Source organism: Phycodurus eques, chromosome 5 (genome assembly GCF_024500275.1).
Source record: "Phycodurus eques isolate BA_2022a chromosome 5, UOR_Pequ_1.1, whole genome shotgun sequence".
NCBI classification, from domain to species: Eukaryota; Metazoa; Chordata; class Actinopteri; order Syngnathiformes; family Syngnathidae; genus Phycodurus; species Phycodurus eques.
In genome coordinates, this window is record NC_084529.1 from 19615758 (window position 1) to 19638251 (window position 22494).

General features: G+C 40.5%; 3 protein-coding genes across 10 annotated transcripts in view; all 3 read left to right on the plus strand.

The window, feature by feature from the left end:
- The window catches only part of pparab (peroxisome proliferator-activated receptor alpha b), a 91475-nt gene extending 84838 nt beyond the window's left edge, over positions 1–6637 (plus strand). For all 8 annotated transcript variants that reach the window (XM_061677968.1, XM_061677963.1, XM_061677965.1 and 5 more), the window contains one exon: positions 472–6637. In XM_061677968.1, coding sequence (XP_061533952.1) covers positions 472–716 — 245 coding nt within the window. In that variant the 3' untranslated portion in view covers positions 717–6637. The remainder of the gene's footprint in view (positions 1–471) is intronic.
- A 375-nt stretch (positions 6638–7012) lies between these two features.
- On the plus strand, positions 7013–14017 carry yars2 (tyrosyl-tRNA synthetase 2, mitochondrial). The gene is made up of 5 exons (XM_061676760.1): positions 7013–7802; positions 9012–9179; positions 9261–9416; positions 9985–10155; positions 13753–14017. The coding sequence occupies exons 1-5, from the start codon at positions 7024–7026 to the stop codon at positions 13910–13912; spliced, it is 1434 nt and encodes a 477-aa protein (XP_061532744.1). The 5' UTR covers positions 7013–7023; the 3' UTR covers positions 13913–14017.
- A 1037-nt stretch (positions 14018–15054) lies between these two features.
- Positions 15055–17932, plus strand: cdkn1bb (cyclin dependent kinase inhibitor 1Bb). Its single transcript, XM_061677971.1, has 3 exons — positions 15055–16073; positions 16214–16337; positions 17740–17932. Exons 1-2 carry the CDS (start codon positions 15647–15649, stop codon positions 16327–16329), a joined length of 543 nt encoding a protein of 180 aa, XP_061533955.1. The 5' UTR covers positions 15055–15646; the 3' UTR covers positions 16330–16337; positions 17740–17932.
- The last annotated feature ends 4562 nt before the right edge of the window (positions 17933–22494 follow it).

The window sequence follows — 22494 nt, forward strand, 5'->3', positions numbered from 1 at the left end:
CAGCCTTGAGCTGTAAAACTTTTTGTCCTAAAATTGACTTTTTTCCCTCTTAAAATTCTTACTTTTTTACTAAAATTATTAGCCTTTTTGCCCATAAAACTGTTTTCCTTACAAAATTGTGACCTTTTTTTCTCGTAATATTACAAATTTGATAACCTGTTTTTCTTGTAACTTTGACTTAACCCTCATAAAATTACAACTTTATTCTTTATAAATTAAGACCTAAATAAAACATTTTCTCATAAAATTACTATAGCTTTTTCCTCTCCCTCTCCTAAAAGTATCAATTGATTGTTGTACAATGATAATAATTGTGACACAACTGTGATTTAACGCAGAATTATAACGTACCTTACCCTCCCAGAAAGTGACAAATTTATTCTTGTGATTCTATTAAGCAATTCCTCGTAGTAATGAGTTTTTCTTTTCAGTACCGCCCTAATTGATGATCATCTTTTATTTTCGCCGTAGACCGGCCGGGCCTGGTGAACGTGTTGCACATCGAGCGCATGCAGGAGCGCATCGTGCAGGTGCTACAGCTCCACCTGCTGGCCAACCACCCGGACGACGCCTTCCTCTTCCCCAAGCTGCTGCAGAAACTGGCCGACTTGCGGCAGCTGGTCACCGAGCACGCTCAGCTGGTACAGGAGATCAAGAAGACAGAGGACACGTCGCTGCACCCGCTCCTGCAGGAGATCTACAGAGACATGTATTGAGCAGCATCCTCCTCCCCTTTTGTTGTTTGGTTCCATAAGCTACAGGTCGGACCGCCGACGTCCATTTTCCTCATTCAACGAGGGGCTAGTTTTAACTTCTGTTAGCTAATTATTAAGTCTCGTTTCCACCAAGCAGTGCAGTTTTAGCTCGGCACACTGGCGTAGAAGTTGCGGAGGCCGGTACTGAACACTTTTGAGCCTATAGGGACACCGTACTCCAACGCGGAAGTGACGCAAGCGTCACTTTGAGAAGGAAAAGCCATAGCACGGCCTTGGAAACCTGACGGGCTTTACTGCAATGGCGAACAGGGACTCTAAACAGCTGCAGTCTAAAATTGTGATAAAATAATGATATTATCCTCATAAAATTAGGATTGTTTTCTCCTAAAATAATGTTACTTTATTCTCTGGATATACAATGTTCATTTTCTTTAAACTATAACTTTATTCTCCCCCAAAATTATTTATTCCCCCCCCCCCAAAAAAAATGCATTCTTGTAAAATTGTGATTTTTTTTTTTTCATTATTTTTTTCTCCTAAAATCATGACTTTATGACTTTTTATCACAAAATCACTTTGACCTCCTAGATTTATTTTTTTAAAATAAAATGACAAATTTATTATCATTTAATCATGATTTTCCTCCTAAAATTGGGACTTTATCCTCATGAAATTATTACTTTTTTTTAACCTAAAATTGTGCATTTATTCTTGTCGGGTTATGAAAGTTTCTCCGAGAATTATTAATGTATTCCCATAAAATTATGAATTTACTCTTCCCTCTTGAAATTACAATAGCACTTGTAAGATTTAGATTTTTTTATTTGCCTCAAAATGATCATTTTACTCTCTTAAAACTACAAATTTATTTTCGTAAAATTATGTTGTTTCCTTTTAAAATTAAATTTCTATTCTCATAAAATAATGAGGGGAGGTTGCCCCCAAAGTATTGTTTTTTTTCTCCTAAAATCACAAGTTTTTCTCTGAAAATTACAAGTTTACTATTCTCAAAAGTCAAGATTATGACTTCATTCTCATTATTTTCCTGTGTCCATTTACAACTTTTTCACCTGACACACCATCTGTTTAAAAGCCACTTTATTATCATAAAGATTACATCATTTATTCTCCCAAAATCAAGACTTCCCCCCCCTCTATCTCAAATTCGTACTTCTGTTTTTTCATCAACTTATTAGGAAGATGAAGGTAGGGCTGCACTTCCATCTATTGATTGCTCAACAAAGAATCATGACGAACGAAAAGGGGAAGAAGACAAAAGTCACATGCGCAAGAAGAACAAACAGGAAGTAGTGGATGTCCTCACGTGACATCTCTTGTTTACAATGTGGCCGTCCCCTTTGTGGACTTCACTGGGCTGCAGATCAGGATTTGGAACGGTTCTCATCATCCCGTATTGAACTAAAGTGCACTTCTCAGTTGGAAACGTGGCTTCGGAAACACGGGCGAGCGGTTGATGATCATCAGGCGGGGGGTTTGACTCGGCGGACGCTCGGCACGCCCCGGTGGCGAAATTAAAAAAGAAAAAGAACAAAAAAAAAACAACACAGACCTTTTGGGGTCGGCCTTCCCGGCATCCCCCACTCTCTGAAACACCCGAAAATGAGGAAAAGTGAACTGTCACTCCAGCAGAATGTAGACATATACACACACAAGACACACACAAACACACACATACATATGAGTGATCTAAAGCCATAATCTTTTGCAGTTAAGTGGCGTCCGTGACAGCGGCCAAAGGCAGACTTGCACGTGATGTCCTGTTCTCGTGTACTCATTTCATGTTTCCTGTCTCTGGTTGTACAGTTGATATGAAAAGTCTACACGCTCCTGTTCAAATGCCGGGTTTGTGTGATATATTTTAAAAAAAAAAGAGAGAGAGACCAAGACAAATCGTTTCAAAACTCTTCACACCATTCATGTGATCTATGACTTGGGATATTGAAACAATAAAATCTCTTGAGAGTGAGAGAGACGAAGCAAAAAAAAATAAACAACTGGAATAATGTGGTTGCACAAGTGTGCACACCCTGGGACATGGCTGTGTTCAGAATTAACCAATCACATTCAAATCCGTTGAATGGGAGTCACCACGTACCTGCCACCATTTAAAGTGCCTCTGATTAACACCAAATTGAGTTTGAATGTTCTAATAGGTTTTTCCTGCTCACACTCATACTGCAATTTGGAACTGTTAATACCCTCCTCACCCCCCAAAAAACACCCCAAAACATGACACTGCTCTTCACGGTAGGTGTGGTGTTCTCTTGGTGAAGAGCAGTGTTGCGTCTGCCCTGAAAAATACCTTTACGGCCAAAAGGTTCAACCTTGGTTCCTTGGTTTCATCGGACCATAAAGCATTTTCCCATGTGTATTTGGGAGATTTTACCCAAAGTCAGCTGAGATAGGCTCCAAAACACCAGCCGCCCTAGTGACGATAAACGGTAGAGAAAGATGAATGGATGAAGGGACTCGGATTATAGGTCTCATTAATGGTGGAAAGCGTTTTGAAATAATTGCTTGATCAGATTTTGTAATATCACAAAAACCTGGCATTTGAACAGCGGTGTGTAGTTTTTTTTGTTTTTTTTTTTATATCAAATGTATCTGACTAACCTCATTTCAGCAATGTCTTTTTCTACTGGATTCTTCACAAAGCACATTACTGTTGAAGTGCTTTGCCATATCGCAGCTAACACTAAAACCAGAAGCACAATTGCAATAGTTCTCACGTGTTTTTTGTTTTGTTTTACAAAGTCAGCTAAATAAATGAAATTATTTTGCTTTTGTTCCTGGTAACATACGTATGCATTCGGTTAGCATTCAGGGCTCTTTTGTATGTTATTATTTGTTTTTTTTTAATTTTATATATATATATATATATATATTATATATAACAAGGTGATCTGTGTATCTGCCTAATGTGGTGGAGAATTTTTAAATGAGATTCAAGGTTAATCCGATGTCATCCTGGATAACGCCTATGAATTTTTGCAGTTTTGGAGTATTAGGGGCACATTGAAAAAGATGAAAATTATTTATTAGAAGATTATGAATTGTTCTGAAATCGTCGCTTTATTCTCAAAATATATTTTCCTCTTAAAGTTATATTACATAATTCTCAATGTATATTTGTTTTCTACTAAAATTACAGATTCTCAAAGTTACGGCTTTTGTCCTAAAATTACATTATTCTCAATTTAATAATTTCTGTTTGTACAGTTCTAACTTTATTCTTGGAAAAAAAAATATTTTAGTTTTTACTGGTAAAATTGACTCTCATAAAATTCTGACTTTGTTCTCATAAAATTTATTTTTTGGGGGGGGATTATTGTCTTGTAAAAATGTCACACCTTCATCTCCCAGACATTTTTTTTTCTCCAAAATTGATTTATTCAAATAAAATGGTGAGTTTTTTTCTTTTAAATTTTATTTCAAAAATTATAACTTTAATATAATATGACATTTTCCTTGTAAGTCGTATGACTTTTTATCCTAAAACTGCTGTTTCCCCCTTCAGATCACTGTTTATTCTCGTTACTTGCTTTGACATGGAATTACTTTTCATTTTAAGATTTTCCCTTAAAATTATTTTATTTAATTTTACAAAGTATTACTTTATTTTCCTAAATTTACATATGTATTCTTGTAAAATTTTGATTTATTTTTTATTTGTCCCCCCCCCCCTTTCCTCCTGAAATATTTTTTTTCCCCTCATACAGTTAGAACTCTATTATTGTAATTCTATGATGTCATAATTTTTGTTTCTTTTCAATGTGGCCCTCAATATCCTTCACAATACTTAAGTTTTACTCCATTGTTGTTTGTTTCTACATCTTAGGGTCGGGAATATTGACGACTTTTTAAAAAGATATACATGCAATTTTCATGCAAAAAAAAAAAATCTATTTCAATCAAATCTGTTGAACTAATCAATCTTTTGTTAGGAATGTGTGTGCTGAGTGCTCGATGTAGAGAATGTTCAACGCACTGACCTTTGAAACTCGGTATAAAAAGGTACAAATGAGGATCCACTTATGTTCTCTTCAGTTTGGTGAATAATTACTTTTAAGAGTAAATGTACAGCAAATATAGTAATGTACTGTATTCGTTGCTTTAGCTGCCAGCTAATTGTGTTTGAATTTAATCGGATCGTATTTTTTTTATACCACGGTGTGTGTGTACAGTATTTACAGTATGTGTGACTAATTCCGATTGTTTGAACTGAATGGAAGAGCATTTGAATAACCATTGACTCCCATTAGGGACATTCCAATGTGTTCTTTGCTGCTTTTTTTTTTTTTTTTAAAGATAGCCACCAAAGCTGCAACCATTCATTCATTTGAGCTTCCTGTATGTGTCATACAAGGACTTGTGATTGGGATGTCCCCGTCCCCCCCTTACATTTGTCATCAAATGTTCATAGGCACTTCACCACTTTCATACCATGTTCTCAGGTCGTATAATAATCATAATAATATGGGCTAATGTATGTATCACATCCGTATGAGCGACGATCACATCTCTGTTAAACTAGAACGCTGCAGTAATGAAAATGCAGTATGTGTTTATTCAGAATTTAGTAGGATTTTTATACAAACAAAACAATGCACTCTTAGTCGAAAACAAAAATTTGGCGGTTGTTTATTTTTGTCCTTAAATGAACACTCCCATCCTCTTAACTGTTTTACAATTATGGCAAAATGATGTTTGTGGTGTGTGTTACCATTTGTTTTGTTCCCTTTTTCTGAACGTAATAATGCTTAGAGTACTGTATGATTTCCTGCTTTGTTTTTGTTTTTTGGTCGCCACTAGCTGCTGCTACACCTACTGGGCTTCTCTTATCTCACCAAATGCGCCATGAGTAGATTACTGACCTTCAAGCTGCCTCTGTAAAACTCTATCTCCTCATATAGTGTTGTTTGTATGCCCAACTGCAGAGGGTACAGGTGTCTATTAGGGCTATTCTACATAAGCATCCCTGTAATAATATTTTTTATTAAATGTTATTCAAACAAAAGTCATATCTCCAATTTTTTTTTGTCATAACAGAAATATGACAATTTGTGTTTCGGGGAATTTTTTTAATGCAGAAATTTGTTGATGCATGCTTTTTGTTATATATTATTGCTGAAGGGTTCGTCGATTATCTGCCAATGTCAGCTTTACAGATGCCGCGTGTGCTTTGCTGACAGTGTCTGGCGCCACTATTTGAGGAAATAGGGTATAGCATTTTGAAAGAATGTACATACAGTAGCTCTGCAGTTTTATAACCCCCACCTGCATCACAAATTCCGAGTGAGGAATACTTGTGGAATATTTGCAAACTGTGTGCCTTGCCACGTGTGCAAAAAAACAAAAAACAAAACTAGAGATTACAATTGTGTGACAGAGAAAATTACATTGTCATAGCTTTACGGTGAAGATCCTAGATTAGATTATACACAGTATCAGTGAATAATTGCATCTTTACAGTAGGTTTAATATAATATATAAAACTGGGCCCAAAAGGGGAATAAAGTGACATTCTTCTTAGTATAGGGATGTTTGTTTTTGCGCCTGTGTGTTGGAATGGACTTTTTGAAACTCGTATCAAGGACACTTAGTGTTCCTTTGTTGAACTCAGGATATGGAGATGTACTGTACTATATCATCTATAGATCTCTGCCAATATTGATTCACACACACACAACCTTTTTTTTTTCCTTTTCCCCCATTTCTGGCTAAATGCTAGTTTGGGTTCCAGTTGTGATAGGAATAAGCATATGATGGATTTTGTTAGTCTATGTGTCACGCAAGGAGGAGATGCAACGAGGACGTGATGTTCATTGTGTATTGTGGCTATCTACAATATACTGTAAATCTATTTGTGGAACGTATTGCTAGTCATTTAAATGATACAATGAGCTGACATTGAATGGATTTCAAAAATAATAAAAAAATATTTAAAATGAACTTTTGTGCACTTTGATTCCATCTGAAAATACATTAAATTGCATTAACTCATTAATACTACAAATAAGTGCTGAAATAAAGTTCAACTTGCACTTTCAATCACAATGCTAAAAAAAACATGTAAATCGTTTTCAAACGTGTGAACATTTTGATTATCCCGTTCAGGCTTATTTTATTGTCACTCCTGGAGTGCTCTTCTCTGTATTTTTGTGGAATGTGCATTAAAAAAACAAAAGAAGTTTGGGCAAGTACTTTCCCGCTACACTGGAGGGCGCTCTCCCTCCAGCAACCACCTCGGCTGACTCCTCCTCCTTCTTCCGGTCTCGGGGTCAACATGGCGGCGTCCATGGCCCGAGTCTGCCGCTATTTTTTACGACACAAGTCTTGTGTTCCGCTAACGACAAGCTTCGCACTGAAATGCAAATTTCACTGTTCTATCTCTGCGCGTACGGGGCTGATCCAGGGTCTTTACAAACGCGGAATTGTCAAGGAGTCTTTCCCGGATGACGCGGCGCACGAACGACTCCCTGCCTTGCTGCAGTCCGGGGCTCAGACCGTGTATTGCGGCTTCGACCCCACGGCCGACAGCCTCCACGTCGGCAACCTGCTCGCCCTTATCGGCCTGCTGCACTTCCGAAGCGCGGGCCACCACGTGCTCGTCGTACTCGGCGGGGCCACGGCGCAGATCGGCGACCCGAGTGGGAAAACGAGCGAACGGGAGCAACTGTGCGCGGACGTCGTGGAGGCGAACACCCGCCGCATCCGCGAGAGCATCTACAGAATCTTCACCAACCACGAGTTGAACTTCCACGACGGCTCCAAGACGCCGGGAACCGTGACTGTGCTGAACAACCTGAGCTGGTATAAAGACTGGAACGTGGTGAAATTCCTGTCGGAAGCCGGGAGGCACTTACGCATGGGCACCATGCTGAGCCGCCACAGCGTCCAGTCCAGGCTGCGGAGCTCGGAGGGAATGAGCCTGACCGAGTTCACGTACCAGGCGTTCCAGGCCTACGACTTCCACCACCTGAACCAAATCTACGGCTGCAAGATCCAGCTAGGGGGCACCGACCAGCTGGGCAACCTCATGTCCGGCCACGACTTCATTCACAAGTAAAATACTGTGCTCGCGCTCCCAAGCTGTGATTCCACAAACACTTAAATACCATTTCAAACGACTTTTACAACATTACCCATATCAATAAATCTCCTACAGAATATTATTTGATTTGGGGGAGGAAATGCGCTGGAAGTGCGAAAAAGCTGGCTCGTCAGCGCCTGCTTCGCTACCTGGATAGGCGCGAATAGTTGAGTTTTTCTGCGATTACGTGTAGTTACTTGGGTTCAACAGGTGAAATCCCGAGTAGGTTAATGCTGCCGTGTAGGGGGGCAACAATTACTTGATTATCAAATTAATTGACAACTATTTTGGAAATCAATTCATCATTTCGAGACATTGTTCAACTTAAAATTGACCAAATCCTCAAATTTCAGCCTCTCAACAGTAAATATGCTCACATTTCTGTAGTCCTCCATGGGATCAGACGGATTATCTTTGTGTTTCATCAAATGAAGACTTGCTTTTACATTGGAAAACAATGTTCAACATTTTTCTCTACTTTCTGACAGGTTACGGACCAAACCAGTGACTGTGCCCAGTGTCCTATTTTTTAATAAAGCGATGGAAATCTAAAAAAAATGTTTTGTGTAGTTAATTGAAAAAACAATCGACAGATTGATCGGTTACCAAAATAATCGTTAGTTGCAGCCCTAGTAATAGGAGAGAAAACAGGCAAGTAATAAATGAGACGTGGATATTTGGAAGGCTGTTACCACGCTAACATCCATCTATTGACTGCATTTGTGCATTTTGACAGCAGAGACTGTTCACGCTTTGCTTTTTAGCCTAAGGTACAAATGAAATGTTACGTATTATTGTAATAAAACTATGTTACTATTGTATATTGTATTGGTACAGCTTGGCGGCATCTGGCTCACTAGATGTTGCTTGATGCCCCAAAAATGTAATTTTTGCTGTGAAAGCGCATGTGATATACCGTGGCATTTTTGATAGGCCGTTAGATCTGCGACATAGCAGCACCGCTCATTTGGAATTCACATTTTGAATCGCAGCAAAACTAGTTGCAGACGGGCGGCCACTCGAGAAAACTACTTGCATAACCCTGTGTGACAATTCAGTCGCGTCGCACGGTGTGCGGCGGGCCTTAGACCTGACTATTAAGCGACTGAATGATCATGAATAACGTGATCATGGAGACGTCCACTCCAGACTTGAGCGCCTCTTTCTTGCTTCCCCTCCAGGGTGAGCAGTGAGGAGGTGTACGGCCTCACCCTTCCACTGGTCACCAGCTCGACGGGGGACAAGCTGGGCAAGACGGCGGGGAACGCCGTGTGGCTCGACCGTGACAGGACGTCTCCCTTCGAGCTCTACCAGTTTTTCCTCCGGCAGCCTGACGCCAGCGTGGAAGGGTGGGTGAGGTACCCCCAAATTGAAGAACTCGCAAGTAGCATATTTGTGTGACGGATAGTACTCGTTTGTGTGTCCTAAAGGTACCTAAAGCTGTTCACCTTCCTGCCTCTGGCCGAAGTAGAGCGCCTGATGGAGCAGCAGAGAGCGGATCCTGCTAAACGGCTGGCACATAAACGACTGGCAGCGGAGGTGACAAAGCTGGTACATGGGAAGGAGGGCCTCGGGAGTGCCAAGAGGTCAGAATCCTATCCATCTAGCTAGCTACATATACTGTATATGTCATGTAAGTTTTTTTTCAAATCTGTTTGGCATTATTAGTGTCACATAAAGACAGGCAGGCGAAGTGGCTGTTCAGGCTTTCTGCTTCAGATCCGGGACGAAGCATGAAAAACCTCACAGTTTAAACGTAGGGCTGGACAGGTAATTGGTGTCGAAATTCAAGTTCAGAAGTTCCAAAAGGTTCAAGTTCAACCTTTGGTTAGTGTATTTTTGTTGTGGTTGACATGGCCACATTACCGCTTTGGGTTTGCTCAACTTTTCCAAAAGCTGCAAGTTGAAGCTGTCCAGTGCATGTTGTTGTGCTTAGTATGGACAAGTTCCTTTGGCCTCTGTGTTACTGCTTTGCATGTTGTTCAAATGGGATCATGTTTACAATGGTTACCCCTCCTTTTAGTATTTATGACTTTGGATACCAAGTCTATCTACAGTATATATCAATTATCTATCCATCTCTCATCCACATCTGGCCTGATAGATGCTTGGTACTCTTTAAAGTTGTATAAATGTGAATGTTCTTTTCTACAGATGCACCAACACTCTGTACCACAGCAGCGTGCAGGCGCTGGAAGAGATGAGCGACTTGGAGCTGCAGGAGCTCTTCCGAGAGGCTCCCTTCCACGAACTGCTGCTGGAGCCGGGGACCACCGTCATCGACGCGTGCCGGTTGGTCAAAGCCATCCCAGAGGGTCCCAAAGGGTATGTGTCTCTCTCTCTCTGTGTGTGTGTATATATGTGTGTGTGTGTGTGTGTGTGTGTGTATATATGTATGTACCTTATTTTCACAACCATACGGCGCACCATATTAATAGGCGCAGTCTCAGTTACGGGGTCTATTTCTGTATTTAACACATACATAAGGCGCACCATATTGTTGGGCGCAGGCATGGTAAAACATACGCTATCTTAAAACATACGGTAGCATGCATGCACGCTAAAACAATGTTTTTAAAAAGCCAGCAGGAGCAAAACTGAGTTCGGTTGTATACCTTATTGAAGTATTTAACAATGTAATCACGTTATTTTTTGATCAATCCTCATCCACAAATCCATCAAAGTCCTCATCTTCTGTAACCGAAATGAACAGCTGGGCAAGTTCTCCAACAAACACGCCGGGTTCCCTCTCATCTGTCAGAGTCAGTCTCGTCGCCGGGGGGCTGTTCAGCAATGATGCCGGCTTTCGCGAAAGCTAGGACAACAGTCAAAGCAGATACCTTAGCCCAGACATCCACAATCCATTCACATATGGTGGCGTAACTCGCCGGCGTTGCCTCCCAGTCTTAGTTGCACTTGGTTTTTCACAGCGGCTGTGAGGTGGGCGCGCATGGAGTCACAGATCAACAGGGACGGTGACGCGTGGAAAAAACCATCCGGTCTCTTTACGTACACCTCACTCAGCCACTCTCTCATTTTCTCCTCGTCCATCCAGCCCTTTTGATTGGCCTTAACGATGACTTCGGCTGGAAACTTTTCTTTGGGCGGCGTCTTCTTCTTAAAAATTACCATAGGGGGCAGTTTCTGTCCATTACCATGGCAACCAAGCACAACAGTAAAAGCCGACTTCTTGTGCCCCGTTGTGCGTATCGCTACCGTGGTGGTCCCCTTCTTCTCTACAGTGTGGTTCACCGGGATGTCGAAAGTGAACGGCACCTCGTCCATGTTGGTGATGTGGTTGGGCTGGATGTGTTTGTCGGCAATCTTTTTACTGCAGTAGGAGCGGAAGATGGCCGGCTTTTCCTTGTAATCCGCCGGAGGTTGCTGCGCCACGGTAGTCCTTGCCCGGATGGATCGATGGCGCAGTTTCATAAAACAAAAGCACCAAGACGGACCTCCTTGAAAATGTTTGATTTTAATTTCTTCTGCAAGCGTTATTGCACTCAGTCGAATGGTGACTGCAGAGACGCTTCTCCCGGCTGTTCTTTGTTCATTAATCCATTGCTCGAGTTGGTCTTCCAACTCGGGCCACCTCGCCTCGTTTCCGCGGAAACTCCGGTTTGTCTTCTTGACTTGGCGAAGCTCGTTTTCCTGCTTCCTCCACTTGCGAACCATGGATTCGTTGATTTTGAATTCTCTCGCGGCTGCTCGATTCCCATGTTCCTCCGCGTAATTGACAGCTTGCAGTTTAAACTGTGCTTCGTAAGCGTGTCTCTTCGTAGGTGCCATTTTCGGGGGTCCTTAGCCAAACCGATGTTGTTTTGCACAATGCAGACCCCGGCGCTATATACATACTGGGGGCGTGCCTTTAGCGTCCTCCTTCACGCGCATCTTTCCCCCTTTACATCCGCATGCTGTCCTCAGTCACGTCCGGCTTTTCTCTATATAAGCAGCGTGTCGGCAGGAAATGCTCCCAGTCAGTCAAGTGGAGCACTCATCAAAGACACATAACAACATTTACAAATTTTGGAACTCGGTGCACACACAAAGCGCACCGCATTATAAGGCGCCCCGTCCATTTTGGAGAAAATTTAAGACTTTTATGTGCGCCTTATGTGTGTGTGTGTTTATTTATATATATGTGTATATATATATGTGTGTGTGTGTGTGTGTGTATATATATGTATATATATATATATATATGTGTGTGTATATATATATATATATATATATATATATATATATATATACACACACACTGCCTGCAAAAGGTATACAAGAGAGTTCGAGGCTAGGAGAATAAACATGATGTTCTCAAAAAACCCAGCTAACTGGGTTTACTCTCAGTGGCAAGGAAGTAAGACTGAAAACAGACCAGCCCAAGGTTGAGACAGAGCAATACTGGAAGAGTACCCGGGAGAAGGAGGCATCACACAATACCAACGCCCAAAGGCTGGCAGACTTACAAGCGGAGCACGGCAACCTCCCACAACAAGAACCAGTAGTCATAGCAGTGGCAGGATATCCAAGCAAGAGTGTCTAAGAAGATCTGAACAGCACCAGGGCCCGGCATGATTCACACCTACTGGCTAAAGAAGCTAATTGCTCTCCATGAACGCCTGGCAGCACAAATGAATGAGCTCCTAACATCGGGGTGCCACCCAGAATGGCTAACCCAAGGTCGGGTAGTCCTCAGCCACCACATGAAAGCTCCTGTCAGGCATCATAGCAGCTAAAATGAGTAGGCATGTGGATCAATACACTAGCAGAGCACAGAAAGGCATTGTTGATAGAACTACCTGATGGCAGCATAACAGATGTGCAGGACAGCTACAAATACCTTGCAATTCCACAGGCAAATGGCAACCATGAGCAGACAGCTCGAAGGACAGCCACAGCCAAATACCTAAAGAGGGTGAGGCAGATCCTGAATAGTCAGCTAAATGGCAAGAATATGATCCAGGCCATCCACACCTATGCCCTTCCAGAAATCAGGTATACCCTGGCTTACTACCCTGACCACTGGAAAGGATGCAAGCCACTGCCATCAAGAAAAGAAAGCTCCTTACAATTTACGAAGGGTTCAACCCCAAGTCCGGTATCCTGAGGCTGTACACAAAGATAAAACATAAAGATAAACATCAGAAGACAGCTGTCGTGATAAATGTAAAAATCCCGAGTGATAGCAACATTTGGAAAAAGGAACCTGAAAAGCTGGAGAAATACCAAGGACTGAAGGAAGAACTGGAGAAAATGTGGATGGTGAAGGCAATAGTGGTGCTCGTAGTGATCGGAGCACTATGGGCAGTAACCCCCGAGCTGGGAGGGTGGCTCCAGCAAATACCAGGAATAACATCTGACATCTCCGTCGAGAAGAACACAGTACTGGGAACAGCTAAGATTCTGCGCAGAACCCTCAAGCTCCCAGGCCTCCGGTAGAGCACCCAAGCTTGAAAGAGATACCGCCCAGGTGGGCGAGAAAACAATTATATTTACTATATACATGTCAAGGTGAAAGCAGGTCAAATTGACCCATAAACATTTCTGCTTTTGCAAAGACAAAATTGCAGCAGGAAAATTAAACAGTTCAAACCATAAAATGAGTGAGAAAGCAGCATTTTTCAAGTTCCATTGTACTCGCACACCCAGGGGGATAATAAAAGCCATAACGGCACTGACTGGCTACAACCACCAAAACAGTCATTTCACATCAGCGAGCACGCTAATTATATATACTTACAATATCATCCCTGCGTGGCATCGGGCAGGTCTTCACCATACTCCATTCACAAAAGCGCTCATTTGAGCCCTTAGAAGTCAACCGTCTCTTAATTGTCACGTCTTCACGCTTCTCGTATTCGCGACAACAGTGGCGCAGGAATTGATTGCTTTTGCTTCTGCTTTATTTTCGCTTTTGTGTAGGTATCGGATGGTTTCGGAGGGAGCGGTGTGGCTCAACCACGAGCGGACGGACAAACCCGAGCAGGTACTGATCCCCAAGCTCCACATTCTGGCCAATGGACTCACGCTGGTCCGAGTGGGCAAGAAGAACTTCTATATTATCAAATGGCTCAGTCTCTGAAAGGTCTGTGTGGAAGTGACTTTTATTTTGCTTTGCATATAAATATTGCACAGACATAATGTATATCCTAAACTATGATTATTAAAATGATTTTATTTAAACGTTGCCTCTCGCCTGCTCACTTTTAAACTGCCACTAAACGAACAGCAGGGGGAGGCGTTGTCCTAAGCATCAAATGGCGGTGGAACTAAGCAGGCTCCAGCAGGTAGATGAACTCACACAGAATCAAATGGCACCATGTTTTAGGGCTAACAGCCTTCACTATTAAAACATTATTATTATTATTATTTTATTCCTTGAAATGTATGTGGCCAACATTAATGCAACCATGACTGTATTACACAATCCTAAATCGTATAGTGCCTTCACTTAAGGATATACTTATTTTTTTTACTCTTAGGGACTTAAGAGAGTATTATTTTGTATTCTTTAGGTGAGTGGTGTCAATCTTTTACTTTTGAATTTTTTTCCCCCCGCTATTTTTATTTTTATTGTTTTATGTTATTGTTGTTTGCTATCTGAGACAAATGGTTTCTTCCTGAAGAAGTATCAAGAAAATGTCAGAGAGCAGTGATACTCATTTCGCACGTAATCATTTTGAACTGTTTTGCAACATTTACTTAGGTACATTTTATTATTTAACTTATATGCAATACATTTTAATTGAATCATTAGTTAAGTACAGTTTATTTTCTTATAGTAAAGCACATTATTGATGTTTGAACTATGCATAATGTTACAGTGGCTTACAATAATATACTTTTAAGTAATAAAACTACTACACTAGTGCATTTTAATGTTGGTTACGATGATGGTAGGCACCTGGAGTGCTAAATATTTTTCAAGAACCACTGTCAGAGAAAACAGTAAAATGTGAAGGTATTGGTGCCAAGGAGAGCCAACATCCTGGACATTAAGCCTGTGTATTTTTCAGACTTTTTAAAGGTGGATTAAATTTAAAAAAAAACCACTAGTTACTGTAGGTTTATATATATATATATATATATATATATATATATATATATATATATATATTATTATTATTATTATGTTTTTTTCCCCCGAATCTGCCACTGGGAAGTTTCTAGAGTGTCCTGTCCACGCCAATCATAATGAAAGTTTGCAGTTCTTTGCGACGTCACATGTAAACGACAGTACATGCAGTTCTCTTAAAAATGGGCGCACGTAACATGGAGCAAAACAAACAAGGTGGCCGCTTGGTCCCGCCCTCTCGTCTTTCGTGGGCCACTTTCAAACAAGAGGGCGGGCTCAAAAGGCTTTTTGGACCAACCATCGTTCGCCTTTAGGTTTAAACAGCGCCTGCGTGTCAATCATGTTTGTTGTGCCCGCCCCCTCTCTGCCTCCCTGGCGTCAAGCTCGCTAACCAAGTCGGTCTACCTCATCGCCATATTGGCTTCGGGGAAGCTCCTGTGTGCATTTTCTCTGTTTTGTTTTTATTTTCCCAGCGGATTTAAAGTGACAAGAAGCGGCTGCGAGTTGGCGGAGGCGACGCAGAGCTATCGCGGTTATCGGTTGAATGGCGTGAACGGCTTTTTTTTCTCCCTTTTCCCCTCTTCAACCTACGTAGCTTATTATATTTTTGGATCTTACCCAGCGAAGAGTTGTTGTTTTTCACCCCGAAAAAAAGTGGACGCTCCCGGCTGTGTTTGTGTGTGTTTGTCGGTGGTGGTGGAGGGGTGGGGGGGGGGGGGGGGATAAAAACAACACAAAAAAATGTCCGATGTTCGACTTTCCAGCGGGAGCCCGACGTTGGAGCGGAACGAGCCGCGCTTGTCGGGGCACCCGAAGCCGTCAGCCTGCCGCAACCTCTTCGGCTCGGTGGACCACGACGAGCTCCGGCGGGATTTAAAGGGACACCTGCGGGAGTTGGAAGAGGCCGCCGCCGCTAAGTGGAGCTTCGATTTCGCCTCGGACGACCCGCTGGAAAACAACGCCGGGTTCCGCTGGGAGCTGGTGGACTGTTGCGACGTGCCGGACTTTTATACGCGGCCGCCGAGGCGGGGGGCTTCGGGGAATAACCGTGTGGATGTAAACGGAAACCACCGCTGTGTCGTCGGGGAGCCCGAGGAGGAGCGAGCCGGTGGGCCGACGTCGTGCCCGGAGCAGTGCACCGCGTTGAGGAAGAGACCTGCCTGTCACGGTACTTAATTAACCTCCCCAACGGACTACTCCACATTTCGTGTCGTCCCATTTTGTAATTTTTTTTATTTTAATTTTTTTTTTAATTATTTTTTTATTTTGTGTATTTTTATTTTTTACACCTTTTTATGCTTTTCCCAGAGCCCTCAACCCAAAGTAAGAGGTCGCACAGCAGCCCGGCTGAGTTTCCGAACCGGAGCCGTGCCGCCGAACACACGCCCAGAAAGAGCAGCGGAAGCCCGGGGAGACAAACGTGAGACCGACGGTGAGAGTTTGTTTTGCTACAAATGGACTCCACACAAGTGCTGTGATCAAAGGCTGTCTTTCCTCCATTCACTACTACTACTACTACTACTACTACTACTACATCGGCTAGTAGTGGTTTTAGTAGTAGTAAGAGTTTGTTGTGAATGTACAGACAAATGTTTCTAAAAAAATAAGATAACAGCAGTAAACAAGTTTAAAAAATATAAAATTATGTAAAGATAATTTTATATAATGTGTGAATGTACGGACAAACATTACTAATTGTGTGAAAGTGCTATTACGTGTAGTTTTGGCAAGTCTGCGTCCACGCACGCGCTCGCAGTGGCGTGTTTGCGCGTGCGACGGATGCGCGCACGTTTGTTTTTTTAATTTTTTTTATTATTATTTTTTCGCTGCACCTGGTTCGCGAGTTGTAAACAACTCGCGTGCGTGACTGCGAGCGTAGTAGTAGTAACACGTCAGCAGCCACTGCCCTCATGCGCGTGTACGCAAGGCGGAGGGGGTGGGGGAGGGGAGGGGGACTGTTCTCTTGCGTGCACATCTGTCGACGCCCCTGTGTGTGCAAAACTGCAAACTTACACGGTTTTGTGCTTTTGTCGAGTTAAGTTGTCGTGTTTTCCACGATTTACGATGCATGCTTTTTGCACGCTGCTTGTCAAGATATTCCGAACCCCAAACCTTTCTAATTTGCGTGTTATCTCACGGTGGAGAGCTTTAAAACTAATTTGTTAAACTAATGGTTTTTTTTTGTTTGTTTGTTTGTTTGTTTTTTTAAATCAAGAGTGCAGTTTTGCATGCTTAGTATGGTATTCATGTATAAATATATACTGCAAGTATTTTTTTTTGTTGCAGGCTTTGCTCTAATAATATTAATTCAACACCATAAGCCAAAAATGTTCCAATTTGCGGAGTATGTCACTTTAGAGAGCTGTTTTGATTTAATTTATCATTAATTTCATGCTACAATTTGCCCTCAGAAATTTTTTATTGACGAGGGTTGCATTTTATTGTGATTATTTTTGTAGTTTTGATGTGCCGAGTTCAAAATCACAAGTGTGCAGTCACTTAATTTGCTTGCTTGAGTGCTTAAAACTTCCCTTATAGTACTGGAAATGTTTACACTGCATTGCTGTTATAATTATGCTGCCGCTGGTTCTCTTACTGAAAAACACCTAATTTACTCCATGAACATGTATACAAATCTAACAAAATAGTTTTACAATTTTTGGGGGGATTATTATTTATTTATTATTTTAAGTGTTGTAGGCTTTCCTCGTGGTCATGTTTATGCAGTTTGGTCTGTAATTGACTCTGATGTATATGCTATGTATGTCCAGCTTCATGTCCCGATTCGTATTTAAATAACTCCCTTTCTGTTTTTGTTCTCCCCCCTCTCACAGAACTGAAGAAGCATTTTTCTCGGCGTACGTTTGGGGGGAAACCCTCCAGTGTTGGTCAACTTTTTTTTTTTTTTTCTCGTTTTGGAAGAAGAGGAAGTACACGCATCATGAGAAACATATCAGCTCTCCTCAAGGACGCTGTTGAAGCACTGAATAAGAAAAACACTATTAAAAAAAAAAAAAAAAAAAAAAAGCAAGTTGTGGCACTCAAAAGATTTTTTGTTTTTGTTTGCGTAAAGTTACTGCCTCTGAAAAAGCAGTCGATGTAGCAGTGTGCAATTAGGTTTGATTTTTGTTTATTTGCTCCTTTTTGTACTACCTGTGTGTATATAAATTATATTTTTTTTCTCCATATGTAGCACATAAAACAACATTGTGATTTGAAGACAAATCCTTTATACTTATATATTATATATTAAAAACAAAACAAGGTGTGAATTTTGATTTGACTTGAAGAATTGCAGTGTAGTTTGATTCCAAAATGCTGTTTTATTATTTACTGAAAGGCAGTCTTGACTTTGGAAAAAAAAAAAAAAAAATTAATAATAAATACAAATATATACAGTATATGTATTTAGCTGAAGTCTCTCGACAGTGTATCTTCACTCGGTCATCTTCCAAGCTGGTCAGTGAAGAGCGGTACAAATGTAGCGACTATTTTATGTTCCCCTCGCAGGATTGCAAAATTTTTTATTTTGTTCTATTTAAATGGCCCTAATATTTGTGATGGAGGATTTTTTTTTTTCTTTTCTTGGAGTTTGATTGTTTTCCATTTGTGTTCCTTGCACACCTCAGCCTTTTTTACAAATGCTGCGATGGAGTTGCGAGGTACTTTTTGAAGAGAAAAAAAAAACGGTGCGAAAGGTTGCAGGTCGCGTGTAAAGCCCTCCTCTTCAAGTTGCCCGCCATAATTAATCCGGTTTGAATGTTTTTACAAGACCAAACTGATGGCCGCCAAGTGCTTCTTTTGACTTCACATAGTTTGACTTTGTGATAACTTTGAACTAAATCCACATTTATATATCTGTTTGTGTTTAGCCTGCTGAGGATGCTGCTGTTGGCATCTAAAAGCTTTTTTTTTTTATTTTTTTTTTTTTTATTATTATTATTTTTTTTTTTAGCCTAATGTTCTGACCCAGTGTCAAACTGGACCAGATGGAGAAACATCATCAGCTCGTCTCAGAAATGCAGTCACTATTGCCTGTGTACTTTTGTGTAAATATTTGGTTTGTACATTCTTTTGTTTAAAAAAAAAAAAAAAAAAAAAGTTAAAAAAAAAAACACTGAGAAATTATACTAACTTATTTATGTCAAGCTTTTTGTAGAATATAAAAAAACAAATGGTTATTTTTAATTCACGTTTATCCAAAGTGGCATTTACTTTATTGTAATTCCATTTTTTTTAAAGCATTTTGTGGTGTTTTATATATATATATATATATATATATATATATATATATATATATATATCAACAAGGTTGCAAACTGAGCCCAATAAAATATTTGATGTGGATTTTTTATTTTTTGTTTTGTAATGTGTGGTTATAAAATGTTGCAATCAATTAAAAAGATAAATTTGAATCTAAATATACTTGTGGCTTATTTATTTTTAATATACTTGTGTGTGTTTATTAAAAATAAGTATATTCAGGTTCAATTTTATCTTGTGTGTTTATACCCTGCGATTGGCGGGCGACCGGTTCAGGGTGTACCCCGCCTTGACTGGGATAGGCTCCCGTACGCCCGCGACCCTTGTGAGGATAAAGCGGTACAGAAAATGGATGGATCAATGGGTGGGTGTGTGTGTTTAGTTAAAGGTTTGACTTTTTTTTTTTCTGGAAAAATACTAGAAGTATGCAAGTGAATTCCATCCCAGTGTAAACGTACGAGCAGGCTGATGATTGACAGGCGGCTTGTCCAATCAAAAGGTGAGGAGAAAGCAGCCCAATCTCTTCAGCCAGTCACATTGTGTAATTTATCACAGGAAAACGGCTTTCCTGGAGAGAAAATAAAGAGCCAACAACACAAAAGCAGAGGTTAAATAGTGAAAGCACAAACGCATAATTAAAAAATATGTTCCTTTTTTCCCCCCCTTAAAGTGTTTTTGAGCAAACGGATTTTCTGTGGGTGTTTTAGTGTGGCAAGTGACAAGCTGAGCGGAAGGGAAACGCCCTCTTTTGTTGTTAGTGCATTTACGATTTGCACAATGAGCTTAATGTCTTCTCAAAATGGATCTTAGTTCACGTACAGTAGGGGGAAATCCCTTTTTTATTTGGCATGACAGAATTTATCAATATTTTCATTTGTTGAAAGGGTGTAAATTGAGTGATAGGGTTTGAAAAAATAACATGCATGCAGTGGCTGGCTCTGATCAGTTAAAGATATATTTAGTACTGCGTTGGCCTATGATGATGTTTATATATATAAACGGTGCAAATTTTGATTTGACTTGAAGAATTGCAGTGTATTTTGTTAGTGTGTGTGTGTGCGTAGTGAATGACTGACATTATTTACATATAAAGACAAATATTTCCATTATTGTGTATGTGAATGGAAAGACAGTATTTAATGTATGTGTATGCAAATTGAATGATGGTAATATATGTGGTGAAAAAAAAAAAAGTAAACTGTATGTAAATGGCAATACGTTTTTTACATTTTGTATGGGAATGGAAAGCTGGTATTCAGAATTATAGGTTTGTGAATGGATAGTGTTTGAATTTAGTTTGTAAGTGAACGGACAGTATTTAAATTGTGTTTTGACATTGTAGAAAGTTGGTTGTAATTGTCAAAGATGCTCTTTTTTCTTTAGGTAATCTCCTCCACCTGTGTCTTCTGTTGCCTCCGCCACTTCCTGTGAGCCAACCACAGGAAGACACCTGCAGCCGTGCTCGCGCGTGTGTGTGTGAGGGGTCCAGTCATGAAGTGTGCAGGTGGGCAACCTCAGCTCAAGCCATCCACCCCCACCCTGAGCCGGGCCCATTGTCCCAGTGTGTGCGCCTTTGTATGGAGGGCCATTGTGAGGGGCCAGGGGCCGGCCACTGTTGTGTCTGGGCCTTCTCTGTACAGACAAAGGTGGGGGCCCGTCTAAAAACCTACACCCTGCCTGCCTCAATCTCAGACTGACTGCTTGACTAGTTGGCTTGCTGGTTGACTAACTGACTGCAAGTGTGTGCGCATGTGTGTCAGCCGGCCTGTGATGTCCCGTCTGATATTATCTGACTCAAGCAAAGAGCCACTGAACAAAATTGTGCTGTTTTACAAGAGTTGCAATTGCTTCTTATGGCGCCCCAGATATTACATTAAATTGTAGTCAAAATATCAATAGAAATTTCAGTGGTGCCTTCAGAATCTTCTCTGCTGGCCTAAACACTATCAAAAGCATTTAACTACAATTACAACTTAATTGATTATTATTCATATTTCATATAATAAAACAATAATATATAAAAATAGATTTCCTTTCTTGTGTCTTCATTTTAGAGCATGTGTCTTGGCTGCCCGGTCATGTGCAGTGCACGCCACAAAAGTAGAAATTTGAATAATGTATCCACAAAATGTAAATTGGTATTGCATGCGCACGAAATCCTAATGTTTGGCCACAAAACAGGTATAACGTGCGCACGAAATATTAATTTGTGGCCGCGGAATATAAATTAGTGTAATGCGCACAAAATAAAAATTTGTGGCCAAGAAATAAAAGAAAAGAAAAGAAAACATTTTTGCTCACTTTCACATGAAATATTATTTTGTGGCTACAAAGTAGGCATAACATGCTCACAAAATACTCACCTGTGGCCACAAAACTGGTATAACGTGCGCTTGAAATGCAAATTTGTGACCCTGAAATATGCGACTTTACTGCCGTCGAAAGTGGACTCGGGTAACCAACAAAGAAAAGTATTGATTATATCTCCATTGTTAATGATGAACTCCCAACATTTCAACAAGAAAAGTTAACCACTGCATAATAAAATAAAATCAAGTAAAACTATTTACACTCTTTGAAGACACCCGAAGGACACATGCTAATTATGAACCAGTAAGCCTTTAATCAATTTGTGAAAGTAACGGGCTTATCTTGTGAAGTGAACACATGTACCATGACAGGAGCTGTCAAACAACTTGTCATTACACGTTCTTAGGTGGAACAGGACTTTTTTTCGTGTGTGTGTGTGTTTTATTTTTGACTGAGGACGACCGGAGGCAAACTCACCACACTGACGCAATAATTACGAGGTGACAACAAAAATGTTCGACATGAAAAAAAAGAGAAAAAAAAAAAGAAAACGGGCCTTGGAGTTTGACAGTGGTGTGTAAAAGTGTTGGGCTTCCGCTGTAACGTTGTTGTGTTAATTCTTCCTTTTTCACTGCAGTCATTTTTCCCAAAGGAAAATAGTTAAATAATATGAAATAGTGAAAGTATGAATAAGGGTAAGAACACAAACTGACAAGTTGGCTAAATAACTAGCTAGAGAGAGTCAACAAAATGTTTCCCACTCTCTCACAGCTTTAACTGCTTAACAATATCACTGATAATTCAATGATTTTATCTTTAAATATTATAAAGTGGACACAACTACTTTTACCAATAGACTAATCAGCAACGAGCTGGCTAGAATGCTAAATGGCACATTGGCTAACTAGATAGCTTACTCAATAGATAGATAGATAGATAGATAGATAGATAGATAGATAGATAGATAGATAGATAGATAGATAGATAGATAGATTCAACGAAACGTTTCCCACTCT

Bases quoted from the DNA above. Each gene is read 5' to 3' on its own strand.
- yars2 (XM_061676760.1), top strand. From the start codon at position 7,024: ATGGCGGCGTCCATGGCCCGAGTCTGCCGCTATTTTTTACGACACAAG. The intron at 9,417-9,984 runs GTCAGAATCCTA...TCTTTTCTACAG, and splicing joins GGCCTCGGGAGTGCCAAGAG to ATGCACCAACACTCTGTACC. The intron at 10,156-13,752 runs GTATGTGTCTCT...GCTTTTGTGTAG, and splicing joins ATCCCAGAGGGTCCCAAAGG to GTATCGGATGGTTTCGGAGG.
- cdkn1bb (XM_061677971.1), top strand. From the start codon at position 15,647: ATGTCCGATGTTCGACTTTCCAGCGGGAGCCCGACGTTGGAGCGGAAC. The intron at 16,074-16,213 runs GTACTTAATTAA...TGCTTTTCCCAG, and splicing joins GAAGAGACCTGCCTGTCACG to AGCCCTCAACCCAAAGTAAG.